The sequence below is a fragment of the Parasteatoda tepidariorum genome, chromosome 7 (genome assembly GCF_982258835.1).
Source record: "Parasteatoda tepidariorum strain Cologne lab strain chromosome 7, Ptep-v5.0, whole genome shotgun sequence".
NCBI lineage: Eukaryota > Metazoa > Arthropoda > Arachnida > Araneae > Theridiidae > Parasteatoda > Parasteatoda tepidariorum.
In genome coordinates, this window is record NC_141761.1 from 4,455,860 (window position 1) to 4,481,283 (window position 25,424).

At 28.2% G+C, this 25,424-nt stretch overlaps 1 protein-coding gene across 1 annotated transcript in view; it reads right to left on the bottom strand.

Annotated features, from left to right (window-relative positions):
- Positions 1 to 1,031: 1,031 nt before the first annotated feature.
- The window catches only part of LOC147806748 (uncharacterized), a 38,860-nt gene continuing 14,467 nt past the window's right edge, over positions 1,032 to 25,424 (bottom strand). The window contains exons 5-13 of the mRNA XM_087168520.1: positions 22,948 to 23,195; positions 20,571 to 20,956; positions 15,075 to 15,303; positions 11,952 to 12,104; positions 11,399 to 11,476; positions 9,877 to 10,003; positions 6,968 to 7,044; positions 4,799 to 4,905; positions 1,032 to 1,302 (exon numbers count right to left, since the gene is read on the bottom strand). Coding sequence (XP_087024646.1) covers positions 22,999 to 23,195 — 197 coding nt within the window. The 3' untranslated portion in view covers positions 1,032 to 1,302; positions 4,799 to 4,905; positions 6,968 to 7,044; ... (4 more) ...; positions 20,571 to 20,956; positions 22,948 to 22,998. The remainder of the gene's footprint in view (positions 1,303 to 4,798; positions 4,906 to 6,967; positions 7,045 to 9,876; positions 10,004 to 11,398; positions 11,477 to 11,951; positions 12,105 to 15,074; positions 15,304 to 20,570; positions 20,957 to 22,947; positions 23,196 to 25,424) is intronic.

Consider the following 25,424-nt stretch of genomic DNA (forward strand, 5'->3'; position numbering starts at 1 on the left):
GATATGTTGAACAATTTTGTTATTTAAGTAGGCACCATGAATGGAATGTTAGGTAATCAGGATTACAATGTCTTCCAAGCCTATCTCACACATATTTAACAGGATTGGGATAGGGTGACTGGAAAGGGGCAGACTTGAGAAGAGTGGCGATCCCTCGCACTCTTCAAACCGACCATGTACAACACCAGCACTTGGACATGAGGTCTCTTCTTGCTGGATGTCATTGTCGATGTTAAGAAAAATTATGCACAAAGCAGGAAGAAACAGTTTAAGGACAATAGGCATTCATATGTTGATCAACATGAATCAAACAAACCAGATTATAGTAGGAACACCCCACCTAACTGTTATTTATCACCCAAAATACAGTATCAAACCCTAACTCCTACAGCACACCACCTATGCATAGAGAGATCAATACCGGGTCTTTGGTTGCATTTATTTAAAGCAGGCGATTCTTGAGCCAGGTGCCATTTTCAATTTAAATAGCATTTTTAATTTGCTGAAAAAAAATTGCTGTATCTTCTTTAATATGTTTAGTTCATTTCTGACTAAATTTTTTTCCCCTTTAACTGAGCGAATTATGCCAGCAAATTATGTTCATTTAAGGCTTTGTCATTTGATTGCAAGCAAAATTTAATTTATGACAATGGTTTGCAGATTAACTTAGAAAATTTTACATCTAAGCAAAGTATTTGTTGAAAACAATCCCTTTAGCTCTTATTTTAACCAAATTCAAGACTACAAGTTCTTCTGAGCTGTTTGCTCTAGTGAAAGTCTAAGTTCATTTTTCAACAGTTGAAACAACTTCAGTAAAAACTTCATAATTCTGCTAACAGTAAAACATTGTAACAGGCAGGATTTTAAGAAATTATTTAAAGTTTAAAAGAATGTATATAAAATTTAAATTCATTTCAAAAGGTTTGTTTTTAACCCCTTGATAACTTAGTTTTAGACATAACGTAATTAGTTTCATTCTCTATTTAAAGAGGAAAGTAGTGTATAATAGAGTTTTATTTACTATTATTATGTTTTTCATTTTGTTTATTAGGTAGTTAAAATTTGAACAAAAACTCGTGCATGAAATTATTATTTTTAGTCATGTAACATTATATTATATTATAGCCATTTAAAAAATAGTTATTATCAAACTGTTCTACAATTAAATTAATTATCAACTGGACTAATATTTTTTTTAAATTAAAAAACTCATAATTGGTATCAAATAACAAAATAAATGGACAAAAAGAAACGAACTTGTTCGGGCTGCACCCTGAAGGCATCTTGCATTTTGTTGCAACACTGAAAAGAAAAAATGATTTTAGTTACAATTATAAAGAAGAGAAATAATTTCATTTTAAAGAGAATTTTTTTTCTGCTCGCAACAACATATTTTCCTCAATTCTTATCCCAACTGTTTGGCAGTTGGGTTAGACCAGGGATGAGCAAACTTTTTTGGTCGAGGGCAAAAATCGAGAAAAAAAAAGTTTGGTGGGTCGAGTAAGAAATTCTAAAAAAAAAAAAACGATATACAAGTTTTAATTTAAATATTTAATGAGAGGAATGAAATTGCAATTTCCTTTTTAAAAGTATCTTATATTAAGGTTCGAAGTGAGATGTGCTTATTTTAAGGAACGAGGCTAAATGGTCTGTTAGTCTACTTCTGAAATGATTTTTTCTAAGGTTCATGTTTGAAAACACTTGTTCACATACATAAGATGAAGCAAACATAGCACTCATTTTCTGGGCATAAGATATTAAATTTTGAAACCTAGCTTTTGGTAATGATTTGCAAAACTCAAACTTTGGCATGTTTAGAAACAACAATAGTGGGCAATCTTTCCATACTCAATAAATAATGTTAGAAATCGCCCCGGCAGAAAAATCCGCTCGTTGGTGCTTAAAATGCTGCCACATGTAAAGCACAATTCACCTATGTTCGATTCCATATGTCTGATCCCGAGAAAGGTGCTAATCTGCAGCTATTCAATAAAGAACTTCTGCTTTCAACATTTTGCAAAAATTGAAGCTATCTGTGCTAACTATTTCCATCAATAGAGAAAGTAAAAACGTCATCATTAAATGAGTATGTAATAAACAAAATTATACTAGACAGTGTTTTCACTACAGCGCGAGAACGCGAGAATCTCGCATATTTTTTTCTTTTCTCGCATTAAAAAATTATTACGGCGAGAAATTCGCGCATTCTATAAACCAATTTCAAAATTCGCGAATTTCTCGCATTTTGAAAAAAATTTCTCATTGCGCCATTTAGAATAAAATGCGTTTCACTTTTCTTCCTGGATCTTTCATTATTTTCAACATCTGCCCCATTATCTAGCTTCCCTATTTACCAGTATTGTTCAGAACCTTTAAGAACAACAGAATATCATCCCTCCGAACCACGGAACCTCTTTCAGAACGCATTTCTCTGTAACCACATGTTTACCGTAGGTAAGGTTTCTCCATGTAAGAAATTCAAATTTTTTGCGCATTAATGTAAGATGGACAAATACCTTGAAAAGGCAAGATCTTCTCCGAAACGGACAAATGAAAATGAAACAAATGTGGGTAGAAACAATCAGAACGAAACAAACACGCATTTGATCAACCTAATGAGAACAGCTGTTGAAAAAGTAGATGTAGAACATTTTCCATATGATGCAACAAAAATATTAAATGCTTTAAAAATTAGAAGATATTAAAAACATATTATAATTAAAGAAATGATTTTTTTTCAAGTCTCTGTGTTTTTTTTGTTTTTTTTGTTTTTTTTTAAATTTTTAGAAATCTCACTTAACTTTTTGAAATCTCACCCTGTTTTTGAGAAAGGGTAAGAAATTCTCACCCATTTTTTTCTGCGATGAAAACACTGCTAGACCTTAAAATGACTGATTATCTCTTTCAATTTAAAGGGAAAAAAGACAATACTAAGCATTTCAGAAATGAAAGTATCCATTAAAATATATTTGTTAGACAGTTGGTTAAGTGATAACACTCCATGAATTTTCCTTAAAAATAAGAATTCTTTTAATTTATAAATCGAAAAGCTAAGAAACTTATAGTCTTTCAACAATGAGTTTTTACTTGTAAAAAAGTATTAGATTTCCTTATTAGATTTAAATTCATTGTAATAAAAATTGTTATCAAAATTACATAACATATATAATAATGAATTTATAGGTGCGCAGTAAAAAGAAATGTAAAAAATTTCATTTTATTACAAATTAACTTTTACTATTCAGATAACAGAATTTTTTACTAATACAGATGAAAGCAATGCTAGTGATTACCTAGTTACTATTAAATAAGGAGAGTGGTCTTGTTTAGTAATATTATTCAGACAAGATTAGACTGATTTAAACTATGGTTAAAACAAAACACATGAAAAAAAGCATAACTTTTTTAAATAACTTTTTTTCTTTTATTTAAGTAAATACCATCAGTTTAAAAATAACCAAATTTAAAAAAAAAAAAGAGTTTTTCAATAAAATCTTTCCGTTGGAGTCCTAATGTGATTACTTTAAATGAAATGTTTATAAATTATTTTGCTCTTCTAAAAAATAATTTTACGAAATAATTCATGCTAGTAAATGTAAAGTCATAATGCTACTAAAAACTCTTGAAAATAACATCACCTAATAATTCATGTTCTGATAATTTTCAAAATTACTTTAAAAATGCAATTTTCAGACAAGTTAAGAACGAAAGCTTCGAATCAGTATGTTAGACTAGGTTATGCCTGTTTTTGAAAGGCAATAGGATATTATGTAGAATATAATTATTCTTTTATAATATTAACACATTCTTTTATAATATTATTTTCACAATTATACTTTATAATACCTTAATCACTTTTAATTTAGAAGATTAAGTAATATTTAAAACTTTGCTGTAAATAATCCAAATAAAATCTAGTTTGGACCAAAAAAAAAAATTTTTTTTCGGTCAATTTGAAAAAAAAAAGAAGAAAAAAAACTTTTTTTACTTGCTTGCTTATGTATTTTTAGAGCATAATTAACTTTACTGTCTAGAATTATTATCAGGAATCCAGATTCTTTTCATGAAGCGAAATAATTTAGCTACAACATAAGCTCTAGCAAAATTAGCAATCATCCAATAAAGTGTGGTTGGGAGAAGACTTGCTTTTTTCTTACTCATAATCCTTGACAAACTTTTCAGAACATTTAAAAAAACTTATAATTGAATAGTTTTTTTTTAAAAAAAAATCTAATTTAGGTTTTGTATTTGTTTAGCTAATTAAACATACAAATTGTTTTGTAACAAATAAATTTACATAGAAAAAAAATCCTTTTTATATGTCATCACCTTACAAAACATTTTTTATATGGTAATTTATACTGTGTATAAGTAAGTTTTATACCTATTTCCTTTCGAAAATTTGAATCTATTTCCTATTCTCTTAAAAGCTTAGTTTAAAAAATAACCATAAGTAATTTTTTAAATATAATTCGTATCTTTAATAAAAATACTTTAATTATTCAGAGGAATATATTTTTGTAAATTTTTTAATAGCACTGGTAAGCTTTTCTTTAAAGATTTTAACTCTACTCTAGTCAGTAAAATAAATTCTAAAAAAGACCTGCATTAATAGATGTTAAAGCGTAATAAATTTACATTATTAATACTATGTTAATTCAAATAATATTTTCTTTCCTCAAAATATTAATGCAGTTACTTTGACACGAGAAATAGATGTGTTTTTTGGAAAGATACTTGTAATTAATCATGTAACAAGAGAAATATTTCACAAAATATGTAAAAATATCCTACTTACTGAAATCAATCAATACTTCTATGGATAGTTAATGTTATTCTAGATCATTTTGATAAATCATTCTCAATTCCAATTTCAATTTTCTGACCAGAAGATTTTTCTCTTTCCTGGAAAAAAAAGTAAACAAAATAAATACAAAAACTAAAATTTTACTTCGAATTAGACATTTTATGAAAGGGTGGATTTTTTAAATGTTTTTATAGCATGAATGATGTCTTAAAAATTTAAACATAAAGAAAAAGGGAGAAAATATTATAGATTTTTAAAACAAAAGATACAAAATAATCGGTGGTAGGGAGGCAAATTTTTTACCTCCATTTTATTTATCTGGGAATTCAATTGAGTTCAGAATTTCCTTAATCAAATAATTCTAAATTAAGGTATAAACAATCTCGAATTGAAAAGACAGTGAATATGCCATTTTCAATATCGTACACAAGTGATTTTAGTGGATGATCTCTCAAAAGATTATTTAAAATTCTATGATACTGCATTCATGATTGAAATCTATAAAATCACATGAAAGAGACTAGTCAATTGTGAAATTATAAGTTCACCCTAAAGATCTGTTACTGCATTAGCGTAAAATAATAATTATGCATAAAAATTTGATGATTTAAAATCGTTAATTTAGTTTCTTTTTTATAACAAATGACTGAATTCCCAAATTGGTTTAAGCAATAAAACATGAAGGTAAGGTTATATTTTTGAATATAATTTTAAAAAAAATTTCATGTATTTTACTGATTTATTTTGATTTATTGATTTATTTATTTTACTGGTCTTTCCTATTCTTTCTTATCCTTATTATTATTTTTTCTTATTTTACTTGTCTATCTTATTTTACTATTCTTTTGATTTATTTTACTGGTGAATTTTACAAATTTCATTGATAGTTGAGAATGTTTTCAAATAAGTTTGCTGCTAAGCATGGCATTACCTTAAAACAAATGGAAACAATTTTTCTGATGGGTATTAAAAAATAGGCATTAATGAATAAAAAGTAGAATGGACTAAGCCAGGAAAGTGGAAAAAAAATAAAACTGAGATTCAGCTAAAAACCTTAATGGGCGAAAATGCTACAATCAAATATTACTACTAAAAAGAAATTACAAACGGAAAAAATAAATGCATACTACTGTATTTTTATCTGACACTAAAATATGAAAAATGTTATAAAAATTTAACATCACTAAATACAAAGCAATGTAAAAATCACAAAATTTTAGGCTAAAACAAACTGAACACATATTAGAACAAGTCATTCTTCTAATTTATGTCGTACTTCTTTTTTTAAGCATTTTATTTAAAAGCTGAAAGGTCACAATGCATAAGAATTTTTATTCTAAAATATTTAAAAAAAATCAAAAGCTGAATTTTTATCAAAATTTGCAAGACAATTTTATGTATTTTATAAATTTTAGCATTATTTGCAGCAGAAATGGAATACAATTTCACAAAAACAATGTGTAAAAAAGCACTTGGCAAGGCAATAACAAAATTTGAAGCTTTCAAGGCAATAACAAAATTTGAAGCTTTCAAAGCAGATATTAAAATTGCATATTCTATGTCAAAGAATTTCAATAATATCTAAATATCTTTTGCTCAGAATTTATTCCTGGTAAGTCTAGCTTTATTATCTTGAAATAAAAGTTGTTTTATAAATTAAGAAGAGCAAAACTTTTCTAACCTGACCAACCTGTCTATCTTTTTTATTCACTAAAGTCAGATTTATCTTTGACTCTATTCTTAATTCTTCATTAGTTGTCGAAAGAAAACTTCTTAAAAGTTTTCAATGCTGCTATGTTTTATATTAGAATATTCATTAATAGGTATAATTGTCCTAAAAGCCAACTTTGAATGGATTCCAAAAGAAAACTTCAAATGGATTTTGTAAAATATAGGTTTGCAAGCATAATAAGAAATTTAAAAATGTTGAAATGAAAATCATTTTCTAATTGCATAGATGTTTTAGTGTACTGATACTATAAGATTTTATGATACTGATACACAACTACAAATATTGGTGTTTAGACAAATGACAGTCTTAAGTCCTTTACTCTGAGATAAATTCTTAAAATGCATAAAAACTAAGGAAAATGTAATGCAAGAAAAGGAATGACTCCATTATATTATACATAGCAATAATTAGATTTAAACGAAAATTACCTTTTACCATGTAATCTTTCACATCTATGTACAATTTTCCTTAAAACAGTTTCGTCCATTCCAATACAGAAAGAATTCTAAAAGAAATATTTAATATCCTATGAAAACTTAAAATTGCAATAATTTAAAAGTATGATATTTTTACTTAATTGCTCACAGTGTCTAAGATGTTACAAAACTTCAATAGTATCAATAATGCCTTCAGGAAATACTTTTATTTTCTCAATTAAACAGGTTTCTTTAGTTTCAGGTATAAACATTTTATTTTATAACCGCCGTTGAACAGCCGACCCAATTTTGAGCTAACCTCTACCAATGTTCAACACCATAGCCTTGTAATTTTGAACCCAATCCAGAAGACAAGGAAACTTCAGGATCAAGAATTGGGATTGGATTGAATGTAGAAGTTTTATGGCACAAGATCCAAAGGAGGATATGCTGCGCCAAACAATTTGGTGAGTTAGATCTAATGGTAAATTGCACACAATAGTTCCATTGTCATAAAATAAATGAAACTAATAAAATAGTTTATCTCAAGACACATATTTTTAAAAGTTCATAAAAATCAATAAAAAGCGTAATTTTATAAAATACACAGAAAAGGTAAAACGGTTCATGGGTAGGAAATAAGAGTGAATAAAATCAGGTATAACAGTTATATACAATATAAAATACCAATAGCTCGCAGAAATGCGAAAATGTTAGGATGATGAATATCATCTAACAAATCCTTCATACATAAAATCGAGCTATTAAAAAAGGTAAGACGATGTTGGTTAAAACAAGGACGAATGGTTAAAATGTGATGAACCATAAGTAAAGTATTGCAAGAGTCGCATTTGGGAGGAGATTCTCCAAACAACAGATGAAGATGCGTGAGTCGAGTGTGGCCGATTCTGAGGCGATTAAGCTTTACATCTGCATTACGTAAACGTAATGATCAAGAATTGGGAGAAATTTTGGGAGAATTTACTTCATTGGAAGGAAAGCGCTCTATCCCCTGACCAACCACAGTAACTGACATAGATCAATAGACTATTGAAAATTTCTTAAAAAGCTGTTCCAGAGAAGGTGCTTCGCAAAATCCCAGGATTCTACAGAAAAGTCCCAGGGGCACCGAAAAATAAACATTTTCTCAAAACTATTTAAGATTTTTGAAATCTGTAAATATATATTTAAATCCAATAAACAATCCATTATCTATTTAATATTTAGGTTATTCTTACTAAATTGTATAAATAAAATGTCAGTAAAAAAGAAATTCTTTCACAAGAATATTTATTTCTAATTACAACATATTGAATGAATGATGAAAAATATTAGCATTTATAAAAATATTTGCAGTAATATTTCTCAAGCGTTTCAAAATTCCACAATAAAGAAATGTGCTTCTTTAACAACCATTCTAAACATAGATATTTATTTAATGATCATTATTCATTAAAAAAAGCTATGATTTAGCTTATTTTATTCGTTTTAATCTAATTAATACACTAAACAAATTCAGAGCTAGACTATATCACGGCACTCCAGAGCTGCGAATTCAAATGTCTAAGCATAAAATCTAATTTAAAAAAATATTATTTATAAAACGATGAAAAGATTGATGTTAGAATTTCAAGAATATTAACAGTGTTTCTTTGATTAGGATTTCAATTGATTAGGATTCATTTGATTAGGATTCAAAGCCCTAAAGAAGTATATTAATTGAGAAATAGAATTATATATTGATTAGCAATAGGTATAAAGATTCCTTACATACATTTTAAGATGTTGGATTAATTTATTTAAATATTAAGATAATACATTAATGTATTATTAAGTTTTACATTAATATATATTTGAAATAAAACTTCTTCGAGGACACACTTCATTTAAGAAAAATGAAAATGCAATTTTTGAATTACTGCTTTTTAGTTGCTTATTTAAGATCAGATTGAACTAAAAACTCAAAATGTAAGTTAAAACATTGGCTCTTAATGTAAACAGAGACAATTAGTTTTGCTCTTCTTAAGAGACTTAATTTACAAGTGAGACATTCTGAAAGCTATTGTTCTCTTGTAGGCAGAAAAAGACTTCAGCGTTGTAAAATAGATGCTTCAACAAGACTTCAGACACCACATTAGCTCATAAGGCCAAAAAGACAAGAGTGGTGCGCATTTTCTGGACATGATTATATTTCGGAAGAATGGCCACCCTACTTGCCAGATCTCAATCCCATAGATTTCAGTGTATGGCCCATTCTAGGTTTTTCAGCTCATGGCTAGTCTAGAGTCTGCACTCAACCACACTAAAGTGTGTTATCTATTCATTATTAAGTCATATCAAAAATGTTAGTGCTGTTTTTTCAACATCCTTTATAAGAGGTATAGGATCTAAATTTCATAATTAACAAAAATGGATCAACGGCTATTCAAATAATAACTTAAAATAGGGAGAAGTTAAATAAACCTGATTGAACCTGAAACTAAATGCTTATACCAAATGAGACAAGTAGAAATAATTAAACAAACCCAATTTAAAATGATTATTTTAGAAATTATTTAGAAGAATCAACTGCAAAATTATCATGGTAATGTGGTAATCCATGGTAATTAACTTTTCAAACTGTTACTAAATTCGTCTTTTAGGTTTCAGATAGTAAAATATAAACATTTTTATTTGAAAAACAATAAGCACCTGCTCATAAAATAAACTTAAGTATTTATATAATAGAAAATTAAGTTATTTAAAATAATTTTTTTTTTTTAAAAAAAAAACCAAGCTTGATTAAAAAAAAAAGAAAAAAGGTTTAAGTAAACAGTGGTTTAAGCAAGTCGGCCCTGTACAAACTTATTGAAGATAATAACGTTTAGAAGATAATAAAAAAGTTTACAAATGTAATAAATCATTATGAAAAAAAAGCTTACCACCATCTTCACCATTATATAGACGAGAAATCGGCAGCAATTTTCAAAAGTCTGTTTCCAAATCATAAACAGAATTACATCAATGATTCAACAGCTTTGGAGTAATAGTTGATAAATCCATTGGTTGCTGCAAGTGAAAAAAAGTACTTAAATTAATATCTCCAATATTAAGAAAACATAAATTAAATCTATGAACATTAAAAGTCTAAATATCTGACTATGATGTGGACTTAATGTTAGATTCAACAAAATTAAATCTGAAAATATGTGATTGGTACAAAGTAAAAATCTATTATATCACAGCTAACTTTTTACGAGCAAACCCAGGGTTGCACTTATATCTGTAAAAAAAAATAAAAAATCCCCAGTGTTTTCCCTGAATATATGATAACCAATATATTAAGATGAAGTCCACAATCCCTGCACTCTTGTAAACTATATTAAGATAACAATGCTAGTTTTAATTGCTTGAAAAACTTTAAGAAATAAGAAACAGCTCAACATAAAACAAGTATACTATAATAAATTAAATATAATATAGTATAGCCGAGCTATCGTCTTTAAACATCCCATAGATTGCGCTTTGAGAGCTCAGCATATTTTAAAAGAAAAAAAATATATAAATAAAATTCCCTGTTTTCTCCCAGTTTGTAAGAAAAAATTCAAAATTCCCTGCATTTTCTCTGATATTTTGGCTGATTTTTAAATTCCCTGTATCTTCAAGGCTTTCCCTATTCTCCCTGCGGAGTGACAACCTTGTGTGATCAATTAAGAAAACTTCAAAAATTGATTAGAGAAGAATTTTTAAGTTATTGATCTAATGACACTGATGTTCACTTCTAAGAAACCTACTCTTGAGAATATTGAAGCTGAAAGTTAAGCTATAGCAAAGGAAAAAAATTAATAAATAATGAAAGCAATAACTACAGATGTGAAGAATTTCAAGTTAATTATGCACGATATATTAAAAAGAAACCCGAGCTCTTCTGTGAGCTATATTAGTCTAACTATACTAGTTTTAATTGCTGGAAAAACTTAAAGAAATAAGAAACAGCTTAACATTCTAAAAACAAATAATGCTACAATAAATGAAATAGTTTGGTACAGTAGAAATATCCCTTAGAATGTGCCTTGAGTGGTCACCAATTTTTAAAAAACAAGAAATAAGTTTGTAAGGAAAAACTCAAAATTCCCTGCCTTCCCCAATTATTTTTAGGAGATTTTTAAATTTACTCTTTTTTCCATATTCTCCCCGTGGAGTGGCAACTCCGACCTATAACTTAATAAGCATGCATGATCTCTAATGATTTTTTCACAAAACGAGCAAATATTGTGTTCCCTTTAATGATCGTTACAAGCAACCCTATAGAAATTAACATTAAATTATGAAGAGTACCACAATCTACAATTAAAATAAAAACTATAAGCACAAAAACCACAAGGGTACTTGAACAAATTATATTTAGGCAATAATACTCTAATCTCAATCAAACAGAAAGTTAAAAAATTAAAATGAACTTACGATTCCTTTCTTCTATCCGATGTTCTCTTTTTTCGCTTTAACATTACATCAATTGAACTTCTTGTCATGACCCAGGGTCTGAAATTAAAAAAAATAATGGAACACAAATTTACGTAAGCACAGAATAATAATTCTGCAGACCCATTTTTCCCTTAAAAACTACAATTCTAGCATAAAACAAATGTTTAAATTTTAAATAGGAACAAATTTTACAAATAATGCTGTTAAGTAATTTTTAGCAAGCAATTAAAGATTATGCTTTTAAACAAAAAAAATTTTTAAATTATTAAGAGATATATGAATAAAATATCTATTTTTCATAAGTATCCTACAATGATATTATTTATTTGGTGATGAACTAAATACTTATTTGCGAAGCAAATTGTTACTAAACAAAATGTTTGGAAGTAATAATCTGATCAAGCAAACATAAAAAGCAAACAGCAAACTACATACACATATGATCAAACCTTTTTTTTTTTTTTTAAAAATTGAATAACTTTTTTAAATAAAAATATGTTAACACAAAAAACCTTGTTTTCAATGTACTTACAAATTCCTTCTTTGATTCAGTTCAAAATTAAAATTATTATTGGCTATTATGTAATTTGTCAAATAATTTGTCTCCTCTCCTCTTAAGATTCTGAATTCCTCTTAAGATTCTGAATTCCTCTGTAATTCCTCTTAAGATATCTGAATCCATGTTCTGAAAAAAATAAAGAACAAACAAATAAATAAATGCAAAATCATGTGTAATGATAATTCATTCAGAATAAAATCAAATTTTTAAACAAAATTCCTAAAAATATATTTTTAAAAAAAATCTTTAATATTTGTTTATTTTTAACTTATCATCTCTAAAATACACCACTGTTTATTTACTCCTAAAATGTTAGTTATAATTTTAGCAAAGCTGAAAGCAAGTAGCTTTTCAGCCGTGTCAATGAAAATTTTTAAATTATTTTACCAGACTTCAACTCATTGGGAGTTAAAATATTTAGTTACATATTTGCAATTTTTGAGATAGATTGTTGTTACATATACTTGCAAAAAAAATCAAATTTTTAAAAGCAACTATGTTATCGTGACAGTATAGACAAAGAGATTAGAGTAAAATAGTTGTAACCTCATTCTTTCTTGAGCACTATTCCTAAACAAGCAATTTACAATTCTCAGTTATTTTCACTAGATGGAATCAAAATGAACAGAAACTTCATGAAAATCATGGTGTTTTTCACCGAAAATACTCATGAAGGAAAATTTTAAATCTGTGGCTTATCAAAGCACATAGCTGTCATCATGAATAGGAAATAATCCAGTAGATTTTACGAAATATAAATTTCATGATAATTGTTGCACAATGTACTAAATACACATAAGGAATTTTAGGGATTTTTATAGTCATCAAAATAGAAAAACTGCAATATTTTCCAGTTATGATTGACATTAAACATACTTGAAATGTTATGCATTAATAATACTCATAATTTTGAATTTCAATAGGCATTTAATTCACCAAAGATAGTTAAAAGATTTTTTAATTTAAAAGGAGAGTTCTGAATGAAAATGAACAGAAAATTTTAGAATAAAAAAGTTTTGAACTGATTTCTATAAATGAGGTTCCTGTCATTATGTATCAGAGTAATACTTATTTTAATATTCAAGCAAACAATAATCTGTTCAAAAATTCTATTTCAGTGGCGATTTTCTTAGGAAACTTACTCAATTTTAGAGAATTTTCTAAAATGTACAAAAACCAGGATTTTAACAATTTTAATTAAACCAGTAGACCAGGAAAAACTTTCAAAATCCTGTAGTCTAATGAAAATCCAGTAGAGTTTGCAGCTATGATTATATTAGCCATTCATAAGCACTCATCAAGAACGATTGGTTTCTTTTCAGGAAACCAATCGTTCAATCAATTTTTTTCTTTTGAATATAAATCTCAACTCAACTTATAGCAAGATCTGACTACATCCCTGCACAACAAATTGGTTTTTTACAACACATGTGGCTAAGCACTATTTGGCATGGAGATGTTTTAAACGCTTGCTGCATTCCTTCATTATAAATTTTTAATTCAAAGTTATCTTAATGCAAGGCATGGTTAGATAGAACATTTATCTACCAGTCCATACAAACTAGTGACTAAAGGATATTACTAGCTCATACACATTTACAATGGTTACACACTTACAATGGTTACACACTACAATGGTTGCTGCATTCCTTCATTATAAATTTTCAATTCAAAGTTATCTTACTGCAAGGCATGGTTAGATAGAACATTTATCTACCAGTCCATACAAACTAGTGACTAAAGGATATTACTAGCTCATACACATTTACAATGGTTACACACTTACAATGGTTACACACTACAATGGTTGCTGCATTCCTTCATTATAAATTTTCAATTCAAAGTTATCTTACTGCAAGGCATGGTTAGATAGAACATTTATCTACCAGTCCATACAAACTAGTGACTAAAGGATATTACTAGCTCATACACATTTACAATGGTTACACACTTACAATGGTTACACACTACAATGGTTGCTGCATTCCTTCATTATAAATTTTCAATTCAAAGTTATCTTACTGCAAGGCATGGTTAGATAGAACATTTATCTACCAGTCCATACAAACTAGTGACTAAAGGATATTACTAGCTCATACACATTTACAATGGTTACACACTTACAATGGTTACACACTACAATGGTTGCTGCATTCCTTCATTATAAATTTTCAATTCAAAGTTATCTTACTGCAAGGCATGGTTAGATAGAACATTTATCTACCAGTCCATACAAACTAGTGACTAAAGAGGATATTACTAGTTCATACACATTTACAATGGTTACACACTTACAATGGTTACACACTACAATGGTTGCTGCATTCCTTCATTATAAATTTTCAATTCAAAGTTATCTTACTGCAAGGCATGGTTAGATAGAACATTTATCTACCAGTCCATACAAACTAGTGACTAAAGGATATTACTAGCTCATACACATTTACAATGGTTACACACTTACAATGGTTACACACTACAATGGTTGCTGCATTCCTTCATTATAAATTTTCAATTCAAAGTTATCTTACTGCAAGGCATGGTTAGATAGAACATTTATCTACCAGTCCATACAAACTAGTGACTAAAGAGGATATTACTAGTTCATACACATTTACAATGGTTACACACTTACATACAACTATTTGAATTTCTGTTTACGCAAAAAGTTAATAAAGTGAATTTAAATGAAATATTACAATACAGAAAATGTGTAACGCTCACAGTTATTATTAAATATGATATTTTTGAGACAAGAACACAAACCAAAACATGAAACTGAAAATCAATCATCTAAAATAACATCCTTTGCATCATATCTTGTTGAATTGGGGGACATATCATATATGATTGTCCAAGTCAAATTTAGTTCCATACATAGTTTAATAAAACCATAAACTATCACAAAAATTATATTTCAATCGAATTGTAATTCGATCTATAAGCATAATGTTTTAAAATTTTAACAAATTTAACTGCAACTCAACATCTATGAAACTAACAAGCCTAGCAATTAAACTTTGTAGAATAGCAACAGAACAAACAGAACAAACAGAAAAAATACAGAGTGTGAATCAAGTTAAATTAATTTTGTACCTTCATGGTTTCTGCAGCATCATTTCCATCACATAGCATAAAAAAAGTGGCGCATAATAAGAGATTATGAATCCAAATCCCAAAAACTTGCAAACCAATATATATCTGTAAAAACTATTTTCTTGTAAACTGAAATGCTCCAAAAAACTATCCGTTGTATCTACCAATCCATCAGTCTTTTTAAAAAGTTCAAAGTCTGGTTCTCGCAATGGGCTCCCAATTCTCTTTTCTAAAAACAAAAATATATGTATACATAAATATATGTATGTATATTCACATAAATTACATGCGTTTTATTTAGAGCAGCTTCAATCAATCTGAGGTATTTCATAAAAATTTTTAAAAAAGTTAAAGCTTTAATTTTATACATTGCAAAACCTTATTTAATAGGATTGAAATATTTTAAACATTTTTTTAAACCATTGGGATTCATTTCCAAGATTTATACATCATTTGTGGAAAAAATTTCCCTTAATATCCAAAGGAATCATCGCAATAGCACACAGCTATCAAATATACCAGTTTTTTTAAAAAAATGAGGGGAAAAAATGGAAACACAAACACCAATGAAAATTTATCCATTTAAACCATGCAAAACTAAAAATCACATGCATCAATACAAAATTCATTATTCTTTCGAATTATAGTATGAAATCATTATCAGTTTAGAAAATGGGCAAAAATGCGAGAATGTTTCACCACGCTATCTTATAACAAGGAAAAACTGGTTTTGCAATGCAAGAAGGTCAAAATATGACTTTTTGCATGCCATCAGTGAGTTATACTATATTAGGATATACCGACTCATTAATATGCTTACAAACCAAACTCTTGAGTTAAAAGAATTCAACATTTTTAAGAATTTTTAACAAAAGACTGTTTATTGTAAACCAACCGTATACCTTGAAATAATTACTTTTAAAGGCTGTCGTCCACAAAATAAATCAAAATCCTCATTTAAATAATAATTGTCTCTTAAAAAATTATTAAAATATTATAATTGATAAGTTTTAATAAAATTCAACATCGTGAATTAAGGGAAACTTATACCACTTCCAAAAAATTACACATGCAATCGCTACAATGATTTTTAAGATTTTTTTATTTCCAATGCAGCAGGCGATATAGACATTATCCCAACGCCTGATTGTATGATTTTTAAGTTGATTATTATTTTTTAAATATAATCAATTATATGCTTATTGCTGTGTTAATAAATTTTAATTAGTAAGATAGCATTAATACTTGCAGTACTTTTTAAAATGTCATTTTAAAAATCTTATATTTCATTTGAATTTTTCAAAATACAAATAAAGAAAGTGGAATCTTTACACATGCATCAGCTGTAAAGAGTAGTTATTTAATATGGATTATTTTTTTTTCTTCAATAAACATGATAGTAAGGAATATACTATTTATTCCTTGCTCTAAAATACAATCTTAAAAACTACATTTTATTGCAAGTACATTAAATATAATTTTCAATGTTCAATAAACATCTTTAAAAAATAAAACAATAGTTAATTCATTCTGAAAATTTAATATTAAATTTACTCAGTCAATGCTTTAGAAACATACTTTCAATAAGTTGTATTAGTATAACATTAATGAACTTCGAAGTAGATTTTTCTCCAGGCTGAAAAATTATAACCGATGCCGCTATTTTGTCCAACTTTATGTTACTGCTGCACAAAAAGCTGTGATTCATAAATTTGGCACAATGGATATGTGTAGAAAAATATACAAGTGCAATGAAATTAAATATTCGATCAGTAATTTCTGAATTATTAATTTTTAAACCACAGGAAAAAACATCTTACAACTCTTCTGGCATCATGTATAAGAAACTTTCCTTTTACAGTTTGACGGAGAAGTTATAATGTTTGTCTGTGGAAGAAAATTTATGGAAGTTTCTTTACGTTCTAATTATTTGTATTTCACCATCTAAACATGGTGAGAAAAAATTAGCAAATCATTCAATAAAGATACTTAAGACGTAAATGTCCGAAATAGTATTTTTAATACTTGGAGAATTCAATTGCAAAGCTAAACTTCGTTTTTTAAAAGTTATAATTTTTATAAAATGCTCATCATAAGTAGAAAACGAATGCAAACCATAAAAAAAATTTATTAACATCTCTATCTGTTGATAAAAACCATAAGCGAGGCCACTGTTTTGGGTGAACATCTTTACTTCACATTTTGTTTTGCCGCGTTAAAACTATAAGACTTATAGAAACTTGTGAAACTTATAGAAAAAACTGAGGACGATAGAATAAAGAAAAAAAATAACATTCGATTATTAGTTTCAGATGGAATAACTGTTAAACTTGTAGTAAAAATATACCATGTAGACCACTTTTTAGATATAAAATTTCACTTGCTAATAGGACCATTTTTCTTAATGAACTTAGCTCTAGTTATATTTTGAATTTCTAATGTATTTGAAAGTTTTTGCAATTTTAAGTGCTTTTCTTTACACTTTTTAGTTTTAAATAATGAATATTTATACATTATTACACAAAAATTAGTTTCTCTCGAGGTCTTCATTTTATAAGCTCCATACAAAAAAAAATTTACAAATATGATGCAAAAAATAAGAATAAGGGAGTAGATATTGTAAGATCTTAAAATTTTTTCGAAGTTTTTAAAATATATAAAAACTTCCAGAGAGATAAAAAGCTCTTTCTAATATTACCAGTTATATGATAAAAGGGTATCGCTATATATTGTTAAAAATTAAATTGCTTCTCATTTATTACATTTTAATCGCATTTTATTGTGTCATACATACATTCTAGGTTCCTAAATGGAATTTATTTTTCAAGCGCCGTTGATTATTTTTCAAACGTTCATTTTGTTATGAATAGCAAAATGTTGTAACATAAAATTTAAATAATTGTGCATTTTATAAACAAAAGGATTTTTTAGAAAAAATATCGACTCTGTTGGAGGGAAAAAAAGTATGAAGCAGTAACTGGAGTGAAAAGAGCATGAGGTGTTCTAAAATTTAAAAGTATTTCCTCGGTCTTAATCTAGCCCCCCGAAATGCGTGTTTAAGAAAACGGACAACGAAAGAGGATGCAACAACTAAATGAGAAATTTCGTTCTTACTTTTCATTACTTATAGGCAAAGTCCAGGTCTTTAGGGGGAGGACCACCATTGCCGAGTGGTATCCCCCTAAACGGTGTGGAGCTAGTGGGTTCGAATTTCGCTGTTACCCTGGATGTATCTTCGTGCTCTGTATTGTGCTATCTGTTCATTTTACAGGTAATCAAGGTTGCAAAGGTTTATTATCCTAAATTGAGCATACAAGCCTGCAAATGTATATATAATTCCAATTTGGGGGTCAGGATCATCACAAATGTAATTTTTATGCGATGTCTTTGAATACAGATCTTTTATTGTAAAAGAGAATTTTAAAAATCAAAATACTTACAAAGTAAATTAATTACCAAGATTATAAATTTTTAGGTCCCATGGCAATCTTGTGAGGACAACTATTGACTCTTAAAATCTTTTCAAAAAAGATAAATTTAATAAGATGTTACAAGCGATTTATGCAAATGGGCAATATCACATTACAAATTTATGTGAATTCATTAGTTTATTCGTTAAAAAACCAGAACAATACTCAGTTTGAAAAAAAGATTCAAATGCTATGTCACTATATCTATTTTCTTCATAATGCCCATTCCCTGAAACATGCATTTCTAACTGTGTCCAGAAGAAAAAAAAATCTCATCGACGATTTGTTGTACATCCTGAAGAATGTATGTCTAACCCCCTGCTATTTACTAAAAAGTGAGATTTAATGATTTATTTACAGTAAATACATTCAAGCTTTCCTCATTAATTACTTTAAACTGAAGGCTTTTTAATTCAAGCTCAAGAAAATATTGAAGTCTCTTTGAAAGTTTTCACAGGAAAATCGCATTTTTTCATACAAGCCAATCTGGATTTCCTTTTTCGTTTATGCATCTTAATATTAATATTAAAGATGTTTTTGAAGTTCTTCCCGTCATAAAAGCCAACGCTAATAATATAATAAAAAATCAATGTGCTAATTTTATGACTTGTGATTTTATAACAGCTATTTTGCCCATTCCTTAACAGCGAAAATATCATTTTTAAGAAATGCCACAGTGTCTTAAAAATAAAAAGCATTTGTGACCTAATTTTTTCAATGTTTAAAAAGTTATTTCAACAATATATTCCCAGATAGTAGGCAACTTAACGGCAAACGCTGTATTTTTCATATTCATTTGGTTGTCATAGAAAGATTGACAAAGTAATCTCTTTTTAAACTTAATTGAAATATTAGTATACCAAGCTTGTTTCTCTTAAAGATTGAATAAAGGCATACTAAAAACTATTTAAAAATACACTCATCTTTCAGCTTTTATTATAAACCCTGTTTTTGCCTTTTTTCATTCTATCTTTGCCCAGGTTCTTAAATGCAGCATTTTGTTTTTGTTGAAAACTTAATGATAGAGTCAACCTACACGTTTAAAGTGCTAAAAAAAATAATATAGAAGAAAATGCAAATAAATCTACTTTTAGTGATTTTCATAAATTTTAAAATAAAACTTTAACGAGGTGAATTTATTGACGTTTTGTGAACGCTTTCTACTTTTGATTTACAAATGATGATTTATCCTTGATTTCAGAAAGTTTTTCTTTCCTAGTTTTAAAAAGTCAGGTTTAATCCCGAAATAAAAAGGCCTCGCATGTAAGCTTAATGCGAAACTCAGAGCAGATCAATTACCATTGTGAAATTAAACATTGCTTCAAGTTTGGAACGCTTAATTGCTAATCATTTATAAACCTTGTTGAGTTTTGTGATAAAAGTTGTTGCTGACATTAAAATCAACCTTACACTCATGTCTGGGTTGTTTTGAAATCACAAAATATATGAAAGAAAAAAAAATCACTTCAAATCACCAGATAGTACTTTCATATACAGTTTAAAATTAAAATAGACAAACTATTACAGTAAATAACTAGAAAACCATTTTTCTTCCAAATTTGTTATTCAAAATAACTTTTTCAGAATGATATAAAAAAATTTTTATAAAATATAATTTAAAATCTTTTGATCATTAATAAATTAAGTAATAAAAATTAATATTTGCATGAAATTATTTTCAAAAAAAAATTAGTTTAATAATGTGTGCAAAAAATATTGATTCTCAAATAATATTTCAAAAAATATTTTTAAAAAATGCAAAGAGTAAAATAAACATTAAAGGATTTAGGTTGAAACTTTTGACAACTCCTAAGTAAGCTATTAGGATCCCTTTTCTTTAGACTGCAACTTCTAGAAAAAAATATGATTCCATAGCTTGAATTATCGATAGCACTAACTAATAAGCATATTTATCTACATTCAGAATCTTAAAATGATGTGTGATCTGTAAAGGAAAAGTTATAGAGGTGTTCTTTTCTGTACTCATAATAGAATTCTATAAGACACTGAATAAAATAGAACTTACCATAACATGATCACTAATCATCATCAACAAGTTTCATCTGTCTGGCACATGAGGCTCGTTCTCTATCGTTTGCAGTCCAGTAGCATCTTTAGCTGAGCTCCACCTGAACCATTCAAGCACATCGTCCACTATCCTTCTTCACCACACAACCTGATCCATCAATCCAGTCTTTCCTGATTTTTTATCCATCCAATGTCCAGATGAGAGTTAATGGCCAGTATTTGCAGACACTTCAATCCTCGATTTTCTCGGTAATGGGTCTTGTTTTGGCTTCTCGGTATAGCACTCGGTACATAATCACTTCATCCAAAGAATAAAATGTTTTTCATTTCATTGATTTCAAACATTTGATCTAACTTCACAAAAAAAAATCAGCAAAAAAAAATCTGAAAACAATTTTTCACAAATTAATATTTTCAACATAGTACTTTATGTTTCTAAACAAAATTTTGAAACATAGTATGATAAAATTGAAAAATATGAAAACCTAAGGGAAATAAATAAAAATTATAGGAATATATTTCATAAAGAGAAGACTGCTTAGTGTGCAGCAAATTTTACAAAATTCTTTCACAAAGGAAAATAAGATTAGTTTCAGTTTAAGTGTCTCACACTTCAGGCAAAGCTATAATGTTAAACTATACAAACCATTTCGCTATAAAAAAGTTTCTGATCGTTAAAATGGACTAACAATTTAAATATTTTTTTATCTAGATAAAAATTATTCAATGTCACAAGTTTTGCCGATTTTTAAAGCCAACACAATGCAGCATTACAGTAACATTTTAAAAAATTTGAACACTTTTTAGTTTCACGAAACTGTGCTTTTTCTTAAAGTTTTATGCCATTTTCAGAATTAGCATAGGCTAAAGGTAGGGTAAACTCGACCATGAATAACACTTGCAAACTCGAAACTAAAAATAGCATATTGTTAACAAAAAAACTCCCTATTATTTCACGTGACTAAAAGCATTATTAAAAAAAGCCTAGCGTTTACAGCCTTAACTTTTTGTATAAATGCTATTTGAGACAGTTAAGAGTATCAAATTATCTTTATTATTTTAATTACCTGTAAGCTTACTTAACAAGAGGATAGATTTATTACTAATGTATTAACAGTTAAGAAAAAGTAGCATTCTAAAAGCATTCAAATTATCTTAGAGTAAAAAAATATTAGTAACTTAAATTTTTCATTTAATAATTTTAAATATCTATATAAAACTATCAATACAATTACGAAAGAATTAAGCAGTAAAACTGTCCAAAGAAACATTTGTTTCATTGATACAATATTTAAAATTTAGACGATAGTTATTTTCTTGACAAAATGTTTAGTACAGATAATGTTAAATGTTCAATACACAAAAAATAATCAGGATGATGACTGTTATGGGATATAAATAATTTTCACACAAAAAATTATTACAATGTGAACATAAACACTAAAAAAATTTCCATTTTTCAGATTCATTTTTATGAATTTCTCTAATTTTGTAACTGTTGGAATTAATTAATGCCTTATTTTTATGCATAAAAATAAAAAACAAAACGCTCATATTTGCCATTAGAGTTGAAAATAAGCAATTCTTTCTAAAAAATAATGTATGGCCATTTTTTTGGGTGGGGGAGGAATGTATTGGACCTTTAGGTACTTCAAACTTCCAACTAATATGCCCTTAACATTTTAGGCACTTTAGTCAGGATATATATATTTTTTTAATTTCCTGATAATTGGAAGTTGATAAAATTCTCAGCCTTTTCTCATTTCCCTGTTCCGATACATTCTTTCATTTAATAATAAAATGAGTCATTCCAACAGAACTTAATAAGGGCAGAGAAAAATGAGTTATATGATGGTTAAAATTAAAGTAGGTAATACAAAGAAGCATGTATACAAACGTCTAAATTATTTGCTTAATTATCTTATATTTTTACATATTTGGATTACTAACCCACAAAATAGGTAGAATGTTGAAGAGATTGAATCATAAATTGGAGGGGGGGGGCTAAGAAGCAATAGATATTTTGCGCTAGTCCCAAAAAACAGCCTAGCAAAATCGCACAGCAAAGGAATAATTTAAGATAATCCATAGACTAATTTAAGAGAGCTATACCTTATTTTACTCCGTTGCTAAGCAACCAAGTTCAGGCAAGGAAAAAAAATTTAATCATTGATATAATTGAATATATAAACCTAACAAGGAAAAAAACTTTAAGTGCTATTCATGATTGAAAGAAACACTATTTAAATAAATACTTAAAATAAATATTTTGCATAGACCTAAGTATTCAGAATTATTTTCAGGAATGAATAACTAAAACTAAATGAATTTTTTTGAAGAAAAAAAATCAAAACAAGAAACAAAACTTAACTCACCAGAGAAGAGATGGATGAGATGAGCACCAGGGTCAGACACCAGGTTCTCATTTAACACATCCCCTCATAGGAAATGTCCCTCCTGGGTCTTAACCTGGGCTTGGACTCGAGCATTCTTTTGGCAGAAATCTTAATGCCGATTTCCTTGGTGTATTTTCGAAGCCGCTCAGCTTCAGAAGTCCTGCGTCCTTTTCTGACCGACTTGACGGAGCTTTGGTAACTAGCAGATGAGGCAGTAGACTCTCTACCTATAAAAGAAAAATACAAAATTAAACGAGATGATAAATAACATAAGAGGGGAGAGTGGCAGAGTAAAACTGTTGAAATTAGTTCCGTTTTTAAGTAAACCATTTCATGGAGTCTGTGCAGATATTTTACTTTGTCGACTATCTAATGTTCTATTGTTTTTAAATTATCCTTTACAATTTTGCCACAGTCCTCGTAAGAAGGCTGTGGCAAACTTCAGACTATCAACAGGCCATGACTGCTTGGCAGAGCACCTCAACAGAATATCCTTCCATCTAGTGAGTGCCAAATCTGCAATTCGGGAACCATGAACTCAGACCACTTGCTTGCATGCCTTTTACTGGACAAACAATCTCAAGAGCGGGGTGATCTCTGTAAACTTTACTGGGATGCCAGAAATCACATGAACTCTCTGTAAAGACTACTCCTCATTCTCCCCTGTATATATATATATATTTTACCTTAATTTTATCTTTGTGTTCTTTTTGTGCTAATATGCGTTTGTCATATGTTTTCTTTGCTTGTTTTTGTAATTTTGTTCCTTTTTACTCCTTGTTTATGTCCATTTAAAGCTGAACATTGCATATGGATTAATATTTTCATTAAAGCCATATGTAACAACAAATTATCCTTTAGTATGGGGCATTACTGTAAAAATAATTATTTCAAGATCAGCTTATTATAGCCAGGTAGCAAAACGATATTATCTAACATTAGAAAGAGGTAATATAATACTGCCGTGATAGAAACTCATGAATCCTATCTTCTAATATTAGAGTTAATGTAATATAGCATTAAATTGTATTCAATCTAACATTCGAGCTTATGAAAGTATCATCTATTTCATTAATTTTGTCAGCGACACTTTTTGTGAAAGGACATCCCATATTAATAATAAACAAACATTTATTTATGAAGGAAAATGATTTACATATTACTTAAAATATCATTTTCAGCCTATGCAATTTTATGCCAGTAGACACAAGAAAATATTAGTTAAAGCAAATTCTGCCCTCGAACAATATAAAACTGGAAAAACTTTTACAACTGTTGAGTTGTAATTTCTTCACGGTTGTTTACTTCACATCACCATTTTTTTTGTGGTCGGCAAACTGGTATGAACCACTTCAACTTCTTAAGGTATTTATAATTTAGTAAACTTTATAAATTTCAACGACAGTTACTTAAAACCAGAAAGTAGTATCGTAGATATTTTTTTCACAAGTTGATAATCAGTGAGAAAAGTAATATAAAGCACAATATGTAAAAATGGAGATGCAATAGAAACATTCAGTGTGCTTAATAAACTTTACCGCTTAATCAAAACATTTAAGAATTAGTTTAATGATCATGTATCTAATAAAGTAAATATTATGAATTGTGATCATTATTGACATTGTGATCATTATAGTTCGTGCGTTGACTTCTTTGTTAAAACGTGTTGTCTTGCTTTAAATATTAGGTAGCTCAGAATATGCCAGTAAATCAACGTTAGCTTTATTAATCGTCTGTGACATAATTTTTCAGCTAAAATGAAAAAGATAAAAAAAATAATTGTCTGTTTAAACATTTAAAAATTAATAATCTGCCACTTTTAGCTCAGTTAAAACCGTTACATTGTAGAATGTTTAATGCAAACAATATTACTATACTAAAATTTCCATATTAAAATTCCATGTTTAAAATATTGTAAAACATTGAATTTAAACAATTTTATTTAAATTTCTTGAATATAGACTGATTTGCATGTTTTTGATGCTGTCTTATAGGTCTTGCCAAAAATTTTCTCCCCTACCTGAATAATTGATGGAGTGGGCAGAGGAGCTCTATTGAAAAAGCACACCTGGTCCTGCAGATCATTACTCGCCAAATCTTTATGATGCCAAAGACCATAAAGGCTCTCAAATGGAAAACCGATTAACCTCGGTTTTGAGCGACATAGTTGATTAATTCTTCCTTTAGTCGGAGAGTGAAACTTGGGAAATTTTTCGGAGGCGCAAGGGATTTTTAGGGAGAAAAGCTTTCTTTTTCAGCTCTTATTCTCACATGACAAGGGATAAATCAGTAAAAATTAAAGAAATTTAAGATTAAGATTTTAAAAGACGCAAGCTTTAAATTGCTCATTCAGTTGTCGTAAAATTATTCTCTCGACCACTCCATCTCTTTAACAAAATAATCTTATTTTCACTCTATAATTAAATTAATTGAGTTAAAACATTACACATAAAATT